Here is an 18,625-nt window from a genome sequence, read left to right on the forward strand (position 1 = left end):
TAATCTCTTACATAGTACGAACGTCAAGCTTCTCACGGCCAGCTTTTCTGGTATGTAAAATGAAGAGTACAGTCATGTTTTAGATGAAAAAATTAGGTTCAAAACAAGATCGAGTAATATTAGGTATTACTAGATACGTCACTGGGCCAACATGGGTAAATGATCACCTTCTTCCAGAACAGTTGGAGAAAGAAACATGAAAAGAACTTAAATACTTACGTTTATGTATTTTAATAGCTTGGTTAGGTAATCTGAGCTTGGTAAAGAAAACCTTGCATGCTAGTATCTGTTCTTGCAAATGGAAACCACACAGGTTCACACAAGTTTGTGCTGGCGTGGAGATACTACACTGAAATGGGTACGTTATGTATTGTGCCTTGGGGTTGATTCTCATTCTAATTTGTCTGAGTGCTAGGAGAAACTCCTGTAGTTTTGCATCAAGCATTTATTAAATAAGGTTGATTTAGTTGTCTCCTATAATTTTATTTGGGTTTGTCTTTTCCAATAGGTTGTAGAAATTTAGAAAATGTAATGTAGCCAAGAATGAAAGAGGAGACTTCGAGTTTCTGCATCTATTTTTCCCAGGCGAGGTATATTAAACAAATCAACTTTACTTGTATTGGCCAGCCGATGCATGTTGAAGAGTTAGGATTACAGGAGAATATTATCCAGCTAGGGAAGATACTGATTGACTCTTTGGATACCTCACCCGGAGTCTAGGGCATCTTCATCCTTTTCATTATAAGTCCTCCATGATTGACTATAGCCCACATTTTCGAGAAGGAAGCACCACCTTTCCTGACAATAGGAAGTAAAGATCAGAAATGTTACTAGGGGACTTTGTCATGGATGAACCTATTACAGCAAGTGGTCTAATGCTTCCAGTCTGGAGAGGCATCCAAGCTGGGCCTTTTATTAAATACTGCCTTAGAGTAAATAGCCTTTCATAACTGGTCATATTTTAGATTTGGGCTTTATAGCCTCAGCATGAAGAGAATATTGAAGCGTTCCAGGGGCTGGTACTTCCCACCAAAAGCACAGAATGTAATATTAGTACTTCTTTTTTATGAACTTCAAATAACTTGTTTCATCTCCACAGGATCTGAGAAGCTTGTTCTATCTTTCCAATCCTGCCTTTCAATAGAACGTAGTAAAAACTGGAATTGAGGGGTAAAAACATTTTGGACTTGAATCCTGTTTGTTAAACAACACTGAGAAATGTAGGTCTAGAACTATTGGTGTTTCTGGTTCGAAGGAAATTTCTTTCGTTCATTTCACATTGCCATGAATGTCAGTGTATGCAGTCGCCAAATCACAGTTAGCTTAGAATCTACAAACTCAGTTCTCCGTAACAGGAGCACAGAGAGCTAGAAGGTTTAAAATAGATGTCATATGATACCAATTATAACTCAGTGAAATTTTGCAGTCCCAAGAACCTATACAGAGTGTAAGCCAAAATGGAGGACGGTTCTGTTTCCTATGGCTTTAAAAACATTTTTATTACAATGTTTGCTACTTTTTTTTTCTTCAAGCTTTTAATTAAAGTGTTCTTGGCACTCCTAACCCATTTCTATATCGTCAAAGGAAATAGAAAAGAAGCGGCTAGAATAGCAGAAGAGATCTTTGGTGAAATTTCAGGTAAAAATACATGAATTTGTTCCCAATTCTTTAAAAGAAACCTCCTAGATAATTCATATGAATAGTATTTCTAGAAGACAAATTTTATTTATACTTTGGCTTTGAGTATTTTATTTATACTTTGGGTTATTTTAAAAAATTATTATTTAAAGTAGCAAAGGGTGTTGACTGCACCAATTTGTGAAAGATTCTCAGCTTTTCTGCAAGTTAGTAGTTTCATTAGCAGTTACTTTTTAAGAAATAAATAGAATAGTGGCTTTCTAAGAGTGCTTTGAGAAACCTCATTTCTACTAACAACAAAATTACTTTATAGAATTATTTTCTTAAATATTTTAATCAAATGTTAACAATACATTCTAACAAAACTTTCCCCAGGAAATGGACTGACCAGTAAATTTGATTTAAAGTAGCCATAGGTATGCTGTGTGTGTGTGACACATACACATATATATATGTGCTGTCATTTGCAATTTGAATTGCTTAGCCACTTGTCACTGTCAGGGGAAACCCCTTCACTGAATCCATTTATACCCAACAGGGTGCAAAGCACAGCAAACATTATTACAATATGAAATGCCGACCTTTGGGCAAAACAATTTAAGGTCTCATGCTTTGCAGAATTTAGTCTCTACTACTTTTAAGAAATGATGCACCTTAATTGTAGGGAGATGCTGCAAAAGTAAATGAATCAGATATTGTTACTGCTGGGACTGCCACTTGATAAGAGGAGGATTTATTCATAAACAGAGTTCCTTATTTCCCTATGTATTTTTAGTGTTTGTAGGGGTTCCAGGGTTACCTCATTCTTTATCTAGTATCCATTTCATCTTGCATCCTAGATTCTCTTTTCAAAATAGACTTACGTTGTGTGATTCCAATACAGTAGACAACTTTAAGGACGCTAGGGAAAGCAGCCCTATCCAAAGAGATAAGACCTCCAAAAGCAAAGCCTCAGAATGCTTCAATTAACGGGGGAAAATGAGAAGAATCTCGAAGGTTCGGAAAGTGGCAGAAGCCTTGGAGTGTGGAAAGAGATTTCTTTTGGGGATTATATTTGTCATACATTTCAGGGAGGTATGTTGCTTTGACTTGGTTTAAAAAAAAAAACCTAAAAGTAACTTGAATTTCAAGTTAAGCATAATCTGAAAAGCTATTTTCTAATTTAACTTGTAAATCGAGTCGGGGCTGTCAAAGTTTTCATCACACAGTTTTGATGTTCTCATAGATACATCCTCACAGTTTAAATTAGGTAAAGTCAGATAGTCAATATCAGCAAGAGCGTGTTGAAAACATTTTCTCTTGGTGCTCATGTGCATTATTTCTGCCTTTGTGGCCCTCAGTGAAGTACTCTCTTAAGAAAGGTTTATAATAATAAAAACCTGGAGCCGTAATACAATTTTCATAAATAGAACTCACTTATTCTTTAGCTCAAATATCTTTACTTGTTGAAGCTCCTAGGATAATATTCATTTAATTTGCAAATGGCATGGTGTTACAAAAGTCAGAAACATGCTTTTTCGATGATCACTAACAAGAAGCAATGGATTGAATAGTGCTTGTTAATTTTGCAGTTTAATTTTCTTGCTGTATACATACATATATATGTGTGTGAGGATGGTGCATTTGCTTCTACACATTGCACACATATATAATAGTATATCCAGATTTGGTAAACAAGGCCTTTTATAATGATGTAGGTGGTAATATGCGAGAAACAGTGGTTTTTACATGATTCCAAGAGTTTTTTTTCTTTTGACACTGTTAATAGATACTATATACATTTAAAACTAGACATTTTAAAAACCAAGAACAAAATTTTGTCTGAGTGTTCAACTCAGATCAGAAATTGACTTTGCTGCTCGTTGGTCAGACAAATGTTTGTTGGGAAAATATGTGACATTTAATCAGTAAGTCAGCTAACTGATTTACTGAAATCTCAGCCCAAGGTTACCTTTCTTGACTCCAATAGCATATTCTGTTTCTGTAAATTATCGTCAGGGCTATCAAAAACAAGGAGAGGCAGTAAAGACGTCAGCCAGGACAGAGTTGAGCCTGCCATAGATCCTAGCACTTTAAGTTGCTGTACCTAGCATCACATCCCTCATTTAGTATCATTTTTTAGCTGTAAAATTTTTTGTAAAGTTTTTTTTAAAAAATATTCTGGAGTACATCATTCAATACTTTCTTTATGGTTTAAACTGTTCCATTTGTAAATAAGTCATCAGAATTGAGTTCAGCTATGGGCTTGGGTGGGTTTTTAGTTTTTTCAGGCTTCTTTGTGTAATTTGTCAATAATAGATACATATTTTGCAGTTTGAAACATTGTTATTGACCTTTGATATTCTCATATCTCCAGCACCTGATGCCTCACTGGTCCTCCCTTCAGCACCTGGTCCTCCCTTCAGCCGTAAATGTTTCTCTAGACACATTCTCTCTCCTGAGGGATGTGTATGATTTTTCAACCTTTGCTAATTTGGCCAGAACTGAAGCTCTATATTTAGTACAATAACTTGGTCATCAAACTTGATAAAAATAAAGTGTAGATTCAGGTTGATAATTTGTTATTCACAACCCTTGGGCCAGACACATTTCAGGATTCAGGCGTGCAGGGGATACTGAAAGGATTACGCAGTGTTTATACTGGGTATTACCACAGCATTCCCAGCAGAGCCTGGAGCTGCCTCCTGCAGGCAAAGGTTTCAATATTTCTATAGTGAAAGTATCAATATTCACACTAAGCGAAAATACAAATTAAAAATAATAGGTTGTTAAACCTGAGTCATGACCATGTTTTGCTGTTAAAGGATCTTGGATACAACTGGGGAAAGACTTGGTTTTCAGAATTTGGGGAATTTTACAATTGCAGATAAGAGATAGTGGAATTACACCCTTGGAAAAAAGAATGAATTCTCTTCCAAGTGTTTTGCCTAAAATCAGTTGTCCTTCTTGTTTTTCTAAATTCAAAGGACTGACTGACCTTGATTTGATGGCCACACCTCTGCCTGACTTATCACCCTGACTTCTTTTTCCTGACCTTCCCACTTCCCCGGTTTTTTCCTGCCTTCAGTCCGTTCTTGCCCAGCCCTCCAGCTCATCTTGTTCAGTGTGCTTGTCTCTGCAAGCCTCGGCCCACCCATCCTCTGAGTGGTTATGTATCACAGTGCCTGTCGGCTGTCCCACGTTGGAACTAACAGCCCTCGGCAGGGCTCTGCCACCCGACCTGTCATCTGCTCAACTCTCTTGACTCCTAATGGGTTCAGAGGAAGCTTCTTTCTGTCTCACTACAGAATGATGTTCATTGACAGTAGTTCATCTCTTGACCAGAGCTGAGTGTTCCAGAGAGAGTGCATTTTAACCCAGTTGTATTATAATATTTTCATTAACTGGGGGCATTTCTTATGTCTTTTCCAGTTACCTTTGTTTTCCTTAAAATATTTAATTCTATTAAGTTCTTATCTGTATTTTGATTCACATCCAAAATTCTTTTGAAATTTTCTTTTTTTGGTAAATGCTGTTGGAGAAGATATTCCTTCATATGATTTTGGAATTTGAGAGAATAAATATTGCTCCATGGGCACTAGAGATGATAACCAGTCAGGCAATTTTTTTTTAAATAAATAAACCAGTTGTCTCAAATACTTGTTGAAATTAGGAAGGGTAAAATTGCAAAAAATTAATAATTGATTTTTATCTTGAATACCTGGAACTTGGACAACTGTATTCCATCTGAACCCATTTTGTTCTTGAAATCTATGGTTTTGGACGTTGTCATGAAATTGTTATTCCAAGAGCCTGAGAACCAGAGATATAAATCACATTCTGAGAAGAAGTCAAAGAGGGGGATGAAAAAGTACTTGAACATTTTCCATACACCTCATCAGGAACAAGTAAACATATTGGTAAAGTAAACTTATCTTCAAAATGTGCCCGCGGCCCTGTGACACAGGAAGCCTGCCAAATAACTAAAAATAGACTGCTTCAGAAGCGAAGGGCTGATTCCTACTTCAGCATTCATTTATTTGGAGAGCTTAGATGCATATTTCCTGAAAGGAATGGAAAAACTCTCTAGCTGCCAAATAACTTCTATCCTCAATTTCTCACAATTAGCTCCAATTTGCAAAACAAGAATGATAAGAGCAAGAGACTGTGTGTTGGGAATCAGAATAGAAAAACAAGAGCCCACCATAGCAAAGTTTCTGGAAAAGGGTTTTTTGTGAATACCCTTCAAGGTCCTTTGAAGCAAGTGATGGGAAACAGAGTGACTGGGAAGGTGACTTCCCCGAGAGTGGCTTTATTTCTAGTGGGGAAACCGAAATGACTTCCATACTGAAGGCAATCCACTTGATTTATTTCCTGTGGTTTACAGAGAGAAGAGGCATACAGCAAAGTGCTCCCCACGAGTCAATCTACCAGAAGGATGAGCAGGGTGGAAAAAGCACTCGCTCTTAAAACCAGAAGAGGATGTCTTCTCAATTCTCAAAACCTTTAATTTCAGTCCTGTTTCTGCCACTTAACCAGAAATAAGATCTGAGGTGGGGTGAAGGGTTTGTTTTACATCTGGAGTCTTGAGAGCATAGGGATGGAGTGTCCAGGAGGAAGTAAGTTTAGATCAGTTGGAGCCAGGAAGGAGGGGAGCCTGGCATTTCACCTTAGAGCCGGAAGTCTGTTTAGGCAGGTGACTCACCAAAGTGCCCCTGTGCTCCTCAACTGGGAGTAAGAGAACTGGAGAGTGGTGAGCAGACAAGCCCAGGATCACTGTTCTCTTTTCCTCCAAGGATCGCAAGGTGGCCTGAAGGCTTGCCTCGGCCTCGCCAGCCTGGGTGGGGGAGTTGCGGGCATCAGAGGATGCAACACAGATGAGGGGGACAGGAGGAGGGAGAGGTGGCCAAGGCCAGTGTGTAGGGCAGGGGCCTAGGAGGGAGCCCCAGTGTGGAGAGCTAGCATGGGAACCAGGAGCAAGACTGCTATTGAGGCCCAGTGGGCAAGACTGGCCTCCTTCCAGCCCCCGGAAAGGTGGGTCCCCACCCCCCTCGCCTCTTCCCACCCCTCCCACCCCCATGGTACCAGAGGAGCTGGCATGTCAAGAAGGAAGTGGGGACCTGTGTGAGAACGTGTTGCCCTTCTTGGGCGGAGAGACGGCCACCTCTTGCCGAGTGTGGGCAGAGGAGTGGAGATGACAGTTTAAATCGGACTGAGCGGTAGATGGGTGGTTTTGAAATCGCTTTCTTGCAGTAGGATATAAATACAGATAAGTGCACAAACCATGGTGCTTTTGACTCCAAACACCCCAGGTGAGTCTGGCCCCTTTTGTACTTTGTGGAGATGGAATCATGTGGCATATCCTCTTCTGTGTCTGGCTGCTTCATCAGCGTGACATTTTGAGAGATTGGTCCAGGCTGTGTGTATGGTGTGGGTCTTAGGGGCCTAATGAGTAAGAGAAAGTTACTAGAAATAGGATGAAATCGTGGTTAAGATGGCCTGCTTCCTAGCAGGAAAGGGGACATCAAAGTCTGCCTGGAGGCGAGTTTTAGATAAGGCCATTTCATGTTGCTATTCTTAAGTTAATATTGCTAGAATTATTCTCATAATAGCAAGTTGCCATTTAAATCTTGGTTTTAAGCAAATACTTAAAGAGTGCCTTCAGGTGACTCGGGTTGACTGGTTATTATTAGGACACAAGAATAACCAAGCCATGGCTGTGGGCTTGCCTTTTACATTGCCCAGGGCACTGAGTTGCCATCCATCGGGAAGACCACCCTGCTAAGCCCACTGCTTGTCCATCTCTGAGTGCGATGACATGGAGATGTAGTCAAAGAAAACCAAGGCTGACTATTGAGGATTCTTTGCATACATTATCTCATTATTCCCAGCTTATGCAAATGATCAGTGTCCAAAGAGATTTAAAAATCCACTCATCAGCTTAACTGACTCAAGAACAAGCGGAGATAAAAACATAACATTTTCAGGTTAAACTTTCGGTCTGTTTTTCTTATTAGAAAAAGCATTCTACATGTCAGGAGTATGCAATTCACCAGTGATTAGATAGATGAGATAGATAGATACACTTTTTATTTTGGAACTAAAGTGGTACAAATAATTCCCATTTCTCTTTGCTCAGCCTACATTCACATTTACCCAACTGTCCCGTTAATAATCCTTTATATAGATATATATCTGTAGAGAAATAGAGAACCAGATGGGTCACCAGATCCCACATTCAGCCCATAGATAGTTCTGTAAGCACTATCTTTTCATATATTGAAAATCACATTTTCATACCAGTTGCTCTAATTGTGCCAGTTTCAATACAACCCTGTAGAGCCCATTCTAGCAAAAGGATCCAATCCAGGCACCCATATTGTCTTTAGATGTTGTGTTCCATCAGCCTCCTTCAGTCTGGTTACAGGCCAATTATTTTTGAGACTGTCACTCATTTTGAGTTGGTTCTTGGTGTCCTCATAATTAGATAACAGGCTATGCATTTTGAGCAGGAATGTTCCAAGCGACGCTGTGTTCTTTTCACTGTGTTCCCTCCTGTGGTACGTGACATGGCTTGTCGCATTCCCTCAGATGGTATACTGTGCCAACTGGTTCCATCACTTCTCAGGTTAACTTTGATCCCCCCAGGCAAGGTGGTGCCTACAATTTTGTTCAACTGTACACCTACCCTTGTTCCCTTGATAACTATTTAATTATTCTGTGGGGAGAACATTTGAGGTCGATTTTATGATTTCTCCTACGTGTCTTAAGTTGGTGTTCTACTATGAGGAAGAGCTTCCTCTTCTCCCTATTATATTTATATCAGTGAGGCCTTAGAGATTCCCATTTTTGCTTGGGTATAATCATGATTTATTTTCATGCTCAAATCGTCCTGTATTTGGCCAGTGGAATCCCCTTCAAGGCACCTTCTGTACTTTTTGACATTCCCAATCATTCATTGAACACTTTCTGACAAGATATTTGTAGCCCATCTTATATCTTTCCTGGCTTAGCTTTGAAATCAGCCATTTCTCCAAGGAGTCCTGGTTAGGTTTCCTCACAACACAGACAGTGCTAATCTATCTGTCTGTCGAGATACGTCTGTATATCTATCTATAGGTATAGATATATTGATATATCTGTAGAGAAATAGAGAATCAGATGGGTCACCAGATCCCACATTCAGCCCATAGATATTTCTGTAAGCACTATCTTTTCATATATTGAAAATCACATTTTCATACCAGTTGCTCTAATTGCTCCAATTTCAGTACAACCCTATAGAGCCCATTCTAGCTTTTTCCCTTTTCATAACCCAAAGGGTTAGAGAAAATAAAAATCTGGTGGGATTTTTTTCTTTGTCAAGGTTGCAGATATGGGAAAGGCTGAGTTCTTAGCACCATCAGGATCACCTGGAAAAGGGTGATAAGATAGACCCTCTGTGTTAAATGCAAACTGTATGACATGATTGACAGTGTACCAAGAACACAGCTATTTTTTGAAGAAAGGCCAAATTTTGCAAACTGGTATAGGTTTTCTTCCAAAAAAGATGATTACCTTTGGCATGTTTCATACAAGGTTGCTTCTCAAATGCACATTTAAGCAGGTTAGTCTTGTTTCTTGACAAGCAATTACAAGAAAATATATTTGTAAGGCAGTTCTGAGGTTGTTTCTTAGAGCCCTACCCTACTATGTGTACTTATTAATCATTTTCTTGAGCGCCTAACATCATGGATGTACTTTATCAGCCTGCTTAGAGACCAAAAAAAACCTGCTAAATACTAGATTACTGTTCCCCCAATTTACAGATCAGGAAATTGAAGCTCAAATGATTTTTGTAACTTGTGCATTTTGCCAGAGATAGTGGTTGAGGCAGGACTTGAATCTAGGCAGTGGGGCTCCACTGGCCCCGTGCTTATCCATCACATTCAAACTGCCCAGCATAAACTTTTGGAGAATTATGTCATCTGAACAACATTTTGCATAATGATAACAGATTGGCTTCATTACCAAAAGGAAAGAATTATCTAGGGGATTTCAAACAAAACCATTTTCCCTGATCCCTTAAGATTCTCCTTTCTGGCATTTAAGATATTGAGTCTTAGGGTTGAGGTGAAGGCGGGGCGGGAGGCAGGGGCAGAAGGAAAGTGGGAAAGTTCACGAACCACCTTTGCCCTTCACTTTGCCTATTCGGAGTTACTAGATTCAATCACTGAGCAGTATTTATTTGAATGAAATGTATTCCTTATGAAAACTGCCCCCAAAGCCAGAGAGATGGACTGTGCTCCCTGTCCACGCACAGCACCACACCCCTGTGTCACCTGAGAGCGGCTGACCGGAACACCTGATGCAGGTGCCAGCTCCCCACATCTTCCCTCAGACCTCCTCTCCTCACAGTAGGAGGAAGAGTTCTCCTGATCTTGACTCTGAGCTTGATGTGTATTTCAGATTGCTGGGCTGATCGGTCTCCACTTCATGAAGCGGCAGCTCAGGGGCGCCTACTGGCCCTGAAAACTTTAATTGCACAAGTAAGTAAATGAGAGACTCGATCCTTTGTGCTTGTGCTATAATCAGGCATTATTCTTAATCAGCTTTAAAAGTAGCAGGGATCTTGCTGGCCCCATCTGGGTCCCAGCATGACCGTTCTAGATGTATGTGTCCTCTCCCAACTCACTGTTCCTCCTGCCTCTCCTTTCTTGGGGAACTGGCTGATTTTCTGCTCATTTCCATCCTTCCCCTTCTGGGTCTTTCTTTGCATCATAGAACGTTTCCCCCTGATGCTGTTGGAGGATGCAGCTCAAACTTTTGTTGCACTGACTCACCTTATTCTCTCCCATTGTGCCTTAATAATAGCAGCCTTGAAGTTGCATTTATCAGCTATTGCTCTGCAACAAAGTATCTTGAAACATAGTGGCTGAAAAGGACAAATGCTTAGACTCTCATGCTGTCTGTAGACCAAGAAGCAGCTTAGGCTGGGTGGATCTGGCTCCAAGTCTTTTGACTCCAAGTCTCTCAGAGCCAGAACCATGGCGGTTCAGGCTGCAGAGTGTCAGCCAGGGCTGCAGTCATCTCACAGCTTGATCAGGGGAAGGATCTGGTTCTAACCTCACTTATGAGGTTGTTGGCCACTTTCAATGCATTGACGCATGGGCCTCACCTTGGGACTGTGTCATGAAATGGTAGCTGGCTTCTTCCATAGACATCATGAGAGCCTCAGTACATAGCCTATAGCCTATCTCCAAAGTGACATCTGATTGCTTCTGCCACATTCTCTTCATTAACTGGGTGTCAGTAAATCCTGCCCACACCCAAGAGGAGCAGAGTATACAAGTGAGCTAATACCAGGAGGCAGGAGCCATCTTGATCACTGGGAGCCATCTTAGAGGCTCACTACCCCGATGATCTACTATTTCAAGAGCAAACATGAAATAGGTCAACAAGTGGGTAGATCTTACGCCTTAGGAAAGATTTATTCAAATCATAGTTACTAAGGCTACTTTATTTATGACTGTATCCCTAGCAGTGTGAATAGTAAGTATCTGTGAGATGGATGAAAGCATCCACAGTCCATTACTTTGTTTCAAGAGTCTATGTGTGTACAGATGAAGTAAGTCATTAGAGCTTTTTCCCCACATCTTGCTGCTGCTGCTGCTAAGTCGCTTCAGTCGTGTCCGACTCTGTGTGACCCCATAGACAGCAGCCCACCAGGCTCCCCCATCCCTGGGATTCTCCAGGCAAGAACACTGGAGTGGGTTGCCATTTCCTTCTCCAGTGCATGAAAGTGAAAAGTGAAAGTGAAGTCGCTCAGTCGAGTCCGACCCGTAGCGACCCCATGGATTGCAGCCTACCAGACTCCTCCGTCCCTGGGGTTTTCCAGGCAAGAGTGCTGGAGTGGGGTGCCATTGCCTTCTCCATCCCCACATCCTAAGTACCACCAAAGCTGGCTTCCTTATTTTGAATTGAAACAGCTGGACACACTGTTCTTTTTCTCTGTGTGTATGTGCCTTTTTTTCCTTTCTCCCTTGAGCTGTGTTACTTCTTAAGAAAGTAGAGGCAAAAGGAAAACAGTACTGCCAGTTGAATGGACTTTGCACTTGATTTTATTAAGTACTTATAATTTATTTGGTTCGATTTTTTCCTTCCAGTTTTATTGAGATATAATTGACATCCAGCACTGTAATAAGTTTAAGGTGTACAGCATAATGATTTGACTTACATACATCATGAAATGATTACCACAATAAGTTTAGTGAGCATCTGATGTCTCACATAGATCCCACGCTGAAAAAAATTTTTTCCCTTGTGATGAGAATTTTCAGTATTTACTCTCAACTTTCACATATAACACACAGCAATGTTCATTCTATTCATCATGTTGTACATTATATCCCTAGTACTTATACCTGGAAGTTTGTACCTTTTGACTCCCTCAATCCAGATCTCACCCCCACCCTCTCCTCTGGTAACCACAAATCTGATCTCTTTTTCTGTGAGTTCATTTGCTTTTGAAGTATAATTGACCTACAACACTATGTTAGTTCCTCTTACACCACATAGTCATTTGCTCTTTCTGTATTTCAAAATATTTCAAATGTATTTTCAAATGTATGTTCAAAATATTCTGTATTTCAAAATAATTACCATGAGAGGTCTAGTTACCCTCTGTCACTAAAGATATCACAGAATTATTGACTATATTTCCCATACTGTACGTTTGATCCCCATGACTCATTTGTTTTGTAACAGAAGGTTGGTACCTCTTAATCTATGTCATCTATTTCTCTCCTCCTCCTCAGTCATTAAGCACTTAAAATGTTACTTGGTTGGAGTATTTTTAATATGTGACATGTTTACATAGCTTAAAAATTAAAATGATAGGAACCTCCCTGGTGGTCCGGTGGTTGAGACTTTGCACTTCCAGTGCAAGGGGCATGGGTTCGATCCCTGGTTGGGGGCTGGAGTCATGCATGCCACACAGACGAAAAAAGAAAAGGAAAATTAAAATGACAGAAAAACATACACAGTGAAAAGTCTTGCATTCACTTCCTTCCTCCAGTCTCCCCACCTGAATATTTTTATTAGTTTTTTGTGCATGTGTGCTCAGTCACTCAGACTGATCCGACTCTGCGACCCCATGACCCTATGGACTGTAACCATCCTCTGTCCCTGGAATTCTCCAGGCAAGAATACTACTGGAGTGGGTTGCCATTTCCTACTCCAATTAGTCAATATACTTTTTCTTTTAGGACACTTTTAAAGAAGAGTTGCAAAGATAGTACACAGAGTTCCAGCATACCCTTCACCCAACTTTCCCTCCTGTTCATATTGTACGTAACCCTGGTAACTAGTCAAAAATAAGAAATGAACATTAGGAGAACACCACTAACTGAACTACAGACTACTGGGATGACACCAGTCTTCCCACTAAGCTCCCTTTTCTTTTCCAGGATCCAGTCCAGGCTATCACATTGCTTTTAGCACTTTATTTTTAACTGTACTTCAAAAGCATGTTGGTTACTATAGTATCCTTAAAAATGTAAAGAGCATTTTTCATGAATTTTTCAGCTTTTTCATAGCACACCCCCATTTATTTACCCTTACACACTGGTAAACATTGGATTATTCTCTTTTCTACTCTGTTTTACATACAGATAGTTTGATGTTCTATGAGCAAAACATTAAACCAAGGATCGGGAGCTTATGATGATCACACCGGCTGTCACTGACAGCTTGGGAACCTCAAATCTTATCAGTAATTTGAACTCTGCTCCTCTGTTTTCTCATGTGATTCACTGTAGCTCATCTTCCAGGCCCGTCCACTATTTCTTGTTGTTGTTCAGTTGCTCAGTCATGTCCGACTCTTTGCAACCCCATGGACTGCAGCACACCTGGCTTCCCTGTCCATCACCAACTCCTGGAGCTTGCTCAAACTCATGTCCATCGAGTCAGTGATGCCATCCAACCATCTCATCCTGTGTCGTCCCCTTCTCCTGCCCTCAACCTCTCCCAGCATCAGAGTCTTTTCTAATGAGTCAGCTCTTCACATCAGGTGGCCAAAGTATTGGAGCTTCAGCATCAGTCCTTCCAATGAATATTCAGGACTGATTTCCTTTAGGATTGACTGGTTTGATCTTGCTGTCTAAGGGACTCTCAAGAGTCTTCTCCAGCGTTGTATTTGGACAAGTCCAGGGATTCTGAGTTTGCACAGGAACAACGTTTTTTTCCTAGCACACTGCCGCCACCTTGTGGACATTTTTTGCCCAAGCTCCAGGGCTTGCGGAATTCTGGTTGCCTGACTAGGGATTGAACTGGGAGCAAGGTTGGAGGGGGCGCTCGGCAGTGAAAGCACGGAGTCCTAACCACTGGTCTGCCAGGAAATTTCTTGTGGACTACTTGTTAACATGCTGTAATTTTTATTTTCTTAAAATGAAAATATATATGGGAAAAGGAAAAGAAACCTCCTTGTGTTAGATATCCAATTGTAAATATACAGCACATCTCTAGAGTAATGACATCACATTCCGGACATAAACATAGACAGATCAGGGAGGCACAGTGGGCAGTCCCAGCTGCTGGCCGCTGGAGGGATGCAGCCAGCACCATGGAGGTCTGATAAGAGGGGTGGGAACAGATTGGGCTTTGGGGTTCAGGATCATGAACCTGGGGTTTTGGAGGGTTTCAGTAGGTCGGTTACGAGGCAGGAAATCAAAAGCACAACTTGACTGGGTCCTGGCAGAACCTAAATGCTTTTGCAGACTAACAGTGGTGATCATAGGGAAGCAATAAGGGCTAAGTTGTTAGAATCAAGACATGGGGATTTCCCTGGCAGTCCAGTGGCTGACTCCGTACTTCCAATACAGGGAGCATGGGGCGCAGGTTCAGCCCCTGGTTGGGGAACTAAATTCCCACATGCCACAGTGCAGCCCGCCCCCCGTCCCCCCCCGGCCAAAAAAAATAAAAATAGAATCAGGGCATGAAGTCAGCACTGGCTGGCAGCTTGGTTGAGCCTAGCATCTCACATGGACTCCAAGGGGAGGAAAGTGGAGCACAGCAGGATGGGGAGGGCAGATGTGCTAGGACTGGGCGTAGGTGTGGGGATCTAAGGAAGGAGATGAGTGTCAGTGGAGGTGTGATGGTCAGCATCACTGCTACTACGGCACGGGAATCCTGGGAGCACTGTCTGCTTTACTGACTACTCTTGAGCCTGAGCAGCATCCTTCTGTGCCAAATCCAGTTGTACCCCCCACCCTGGGACTCTGCCACCTGGATCAGAAAGAGTCCACACGTGACAGAGGCAGAGGAAGAAAGGGGAAGTGGGTAGACAAGGAAGACGAAGGAAGAAGTACGAGAAGGAAGAAGTATGAGATGAGGGGAAGAAGAAGGGAACCAGAAAGTCCTTGATTACCAAACAGGGTGCATGTCTTACAGGGAACAAGGTGCCTGTCAAGTCTGTTTAGCTGTGGAAGGTCTGCAGCCAATATGTGAATAGCAGTGTTCTGGCTGGGTTTCCCCACTTCACCCCACTCCACCACCATTTCTGTCTCCCCACTAAGCTCTTAGAGGAGAGAGATCCATGTTACAAGCTTTGAAGCTCCAAATGCTGGCACATCGCCCGGTCCAGAGTGCTGAATGAACTTTTGCTGAATCAGTGAATCAGAGGCTCCTAGCCATGTTTCAGTTTCCCTGGTCATGGCCTCTACTCCTCTCTAGATGGTATCTGCAATCTGTGAACACTTCACCAAAAGACCCACAACCTTGTTTTCACTCTTACTGCTTACACAGCCTTTAACCCACTTCTCTCCAAATTGTAGGGTGTCAATGTGAACCTGGTAACAATTAACCGGGTCTCTTCTCTCCATGAGGCGTGCCTTGGAGGACATGTGGCCTGCGCTAAGGCCTTACTGGAGAACGGTGCCCACGTGAGTAGCATCCCTGCCTGCAGGTTTGGTGCCCTGGGACAGCTCCTAATCCCTAAAGACCCGTCACCTTCCAGAATGTGCTTATCTGTGGTGGGGTGTGCAGGCCTGGCCCATCTGGGCTCATGTTCTTGGATGGTCAGGAAAATGCTGCTGGTATATTCCTTTCTTCAGCCTCTTTAGTAGTAGTAGTTTAGTTTCTAAGTTGTGTCCAACTCTTGCGACCCCACAGACTGTAGCCTGTCAGGCTCCTCTGTCCATGGGATTCTCCAGGCGAGAATACTGGAGTAGGTTGCCATTTCCTTCTCCAGGGGATCTTTCTGACCCAGGAATTGACCTGGGTCTCCTGCATTGCAGGCAGATTCCTTACCGACTGAGCTACGGCCTCTATGTCCCTGTGCAAATGTTCAGATGAGGTAATTCACAGAACTCATTCAAAACTCATATTAACTTGGGCAAAAACAAACAAACAAAAAAAAACAGCCTGAGTAAAAGTCATTTGAAAACTGATCTTGTAAAATTTATTTTAAAAATCTTTAAAAGAACACATTTTAAAAGAACAAAAGCCACTTTTAATTCAGCATTGTACACCCACAACGATTTTTATTGAGCAAAATTAGACTAAATGAGCTTGTAATAAACTAGTACCATGGAAAAACAGTACGAAGTGAACTTTAAAATTCTCTCCTTTTCAAGGAGTGACTGAGGGGCTGTATGTAGTACAGATATCAGAATAGAATTATGAATTTAATACTTGTGAAAATCTCAGTGACCTTTATTTAGTTACCGGATACTGATTTTTTAAAATTTTTATTAGAGGATATGATTTACAGTGTTGCATTCGCACCAGATATTGTTTTGATGTTAATTCCACTTTTAAACTCAGCCCTTGTATTCTTTTCTTTGTGAACTGTAATGTTTTTAAGTGCTTAATGAAGATATGTCTTTGCGTTTTATATGGAAGTTGGGTTTCTACTTGTAGAACTGAATGTAACAGTCGTCCTTAGGCAAAGTGATTTTCCTGATGCCACAGTGGTTGTGCATGTTCATTAGGTTGTGCTTCTTTGAGGGCAAGGTTGGGTGGGGGCCATTTCCTGTCAAGCTAGGTGACTGGAGTCACAGGTGGGAAATTGAGGAGCCTCTTGGAGGTTCTGTGGGGGACAAAGAAAGGAGAACAACATGGTCTCTTGTCTTTGGCAGTCTCATGAGGGAGCAGTCAGTAAATATTATCTTATTTAACATTCAGATCAGAATAAGAGAGGAATAAGAGAAACTTGATTTATCAATAGAAAATTCCTCAAAATTGTCAGTTCCACGGGTACCTCGAACTTGGTGCATCTGAAACTGTGCTTATCGTGATCTTCCCTCTAGGACCAGCTCCTCCTCTTGGATTTGCAGCCCCAAACCTGAAGTCATCTTCATTCTTCCATCTCTCCATCTGATTAATCACAACATCCCAGGAATCCCTAGGGTGTTATGAATTTACCTACACTTGTCCCTGTCCTTGTCTGTCTCTGCCATCTTAGTATTTTATTTAACTTTCCAATTCAGAGGGGGCTATCCTGGCACTGTGGGGAAATATCTTGTTTCTGAAACAAGATAATTGAGGATCCCATTGATCACAAGCATATATCCTTAGTTGTTGAGGCAAAATGGTTTGACATTCAACCCTCATTGTCCTATATTTCAGTCTTATCAGAGTCTCTGCACTGAATGCCTTGATTCCAGAATGTTCTTTCCAATCTGTTGCTAATACTCAAAGATACCTCCCAGCTGTGCTTGTTCTCACAGGCCTCTCAGATCCCTGGAAGGCACTGAGATTGGTTAAAGACATCATGTTTTTTTTTTAATTAGTTTATTTTAATTGGAGGCTAATTGCTTTACAATATTGTAGTGGTTTTTGCCATAATGCTCAAAATTCTCCAAGTCAGGCTTCAGCAGTACATGAACCGTGAACTTTCAGATGTTCAAGCTGGTTTTAAAAAAGGCAGAGGAACCAGAGATCAAATTGCCAACATCCGCTGGATCATCGAAAAAGCAAGAGAGTTCCAGAAAAACATCTATTTTTGCTTTATTGACTACACCAAAGCCTTTGACTGTGTGGATCACAATAAACTGTGGAAAATTCTGAAAGAGATGGGAATACCAGACCACCTGACCTGCCTCTTGAGAAACCTGTATGCAGGTCAGGAAGCAACAGTTAGAACTGGACATGGAACAACAGACTGGTTCCAAATAGGAAAAGGAGTGCATCAAGGCTGTATATTGTCACCCTGCTTATTTAACTTATATGCAGAGTACATCATGAGAAACTCTGGGCTGGAAGAAGCACAAGCTGGAATCAAGATTGCCGGGAGAAATATCAATAACCTCAGATATGCAGATGATACCATCCTTATGGCAGAAAGTGAAGAGGAACTAAAAAGCCTCTTGATGAAAGTGAAAGAGGAGAGTGAAAAAGTTGGCTTAAAGCTTAACATTCAGAAAACTAAGATCATGGCATCTGGTCCCATCACCTCATGAGAAATAGATGGGGAGACAGTGGAAACAGTGTCAGACTTTATTTTTTGGGGCTCCAAAATCACTGCAGATGGTGACTGCAGCCATGAAATTAAAAGACACTTACTCCTTGGAAGGAAAGTTATGACCAACCTAGATAGCATATTAAAAAGCAGAGATACTACTTTGCCAACAAAGGTCCGTCTGGTCAAGGCTATGGTTTTTCCAGTGGTCATGTATGGATGTGAGAGTTGGACTGTAAAGAAAGCTGAGTGCCGAAAAATTGATGCTTTTGAACTGTGGTGTTGGAGAAGACTCTTGAGAGTCCCTTGAACTGCAAGGAGATCCAACCAGTCCATCCTAAAGGAGATCAGTCCTGGGTGTTCATTGGAAGGACTGATGCTGAAGCTGAAACTCCAATACTTTGGCCACCTCATGTGAAGAGTTGACTCATTGGAAAAGACCCTGATGCTGGGAGGGATTGGGGCAGGAGGAGAAGGGGATGACAGAGGATGAGATGGCTGGATGGCATCACCAACTTGATGGACATGAGTTTGAGTAAACTCCGGGAGTTGGTGATGGACAGGGAGGCC

The 18,625-nt window shown here is 41.6% G+C and overlaps 1 protein-coding gene across 3 annotated transcripts in view; it reads left to right on the plus strand.

The window, feature by feature from the left end:
* ASB11 (ankyrin repeat and SOCS box containing 11) overlaps positions 1–18,625 on the plus strand; it is a 34,924-nt gene that overhangs the window by 3,634 nt on the left and 12,665 nt on the right. Inside the window, exons 2-4 of one of the 3 annotated variants that reach the window (XM_020912127.2) lie at positions 1,533–1,638; positions 10,066–10,145; positions 15,429–15,536. In XM_020912127.2, the coding sequence (XP_020767786.1) occupies positions 1,533–1,638; positions 10,066–10,145; positions 15,429–15,536 (294 nt within the window). Of the gene's footprint in view, positions 1–608; positions 1,639–1,715; positions 2,713–10,065; positions 10,146–15,428; positions 15,537–18,625 lie in introns of those variants that run through there. The other 2 variants (XM_020912043.2, XM_020912208.2) reach the window with 2 other exon arrangements.

Source organism: Odocoileus virginianus, unplaced genomic scaffold (genome assembly GCF_023699985.2).
Source record: "Odocoileus virginianus isolate 20LAN1187 ecotype Illinois unplaced genomic scaffold, Ovbor_1.2 Unplaced_Scaffold_6, whole genome shotgun sequence".
NCBI classification, from domain to species: domain Eukaryota; kingdom Metazoa; phylum Chordata; class Mammalia; order Artiodactyla; family Cervidae; genus Odocoileus; species Odocoileus virginianus.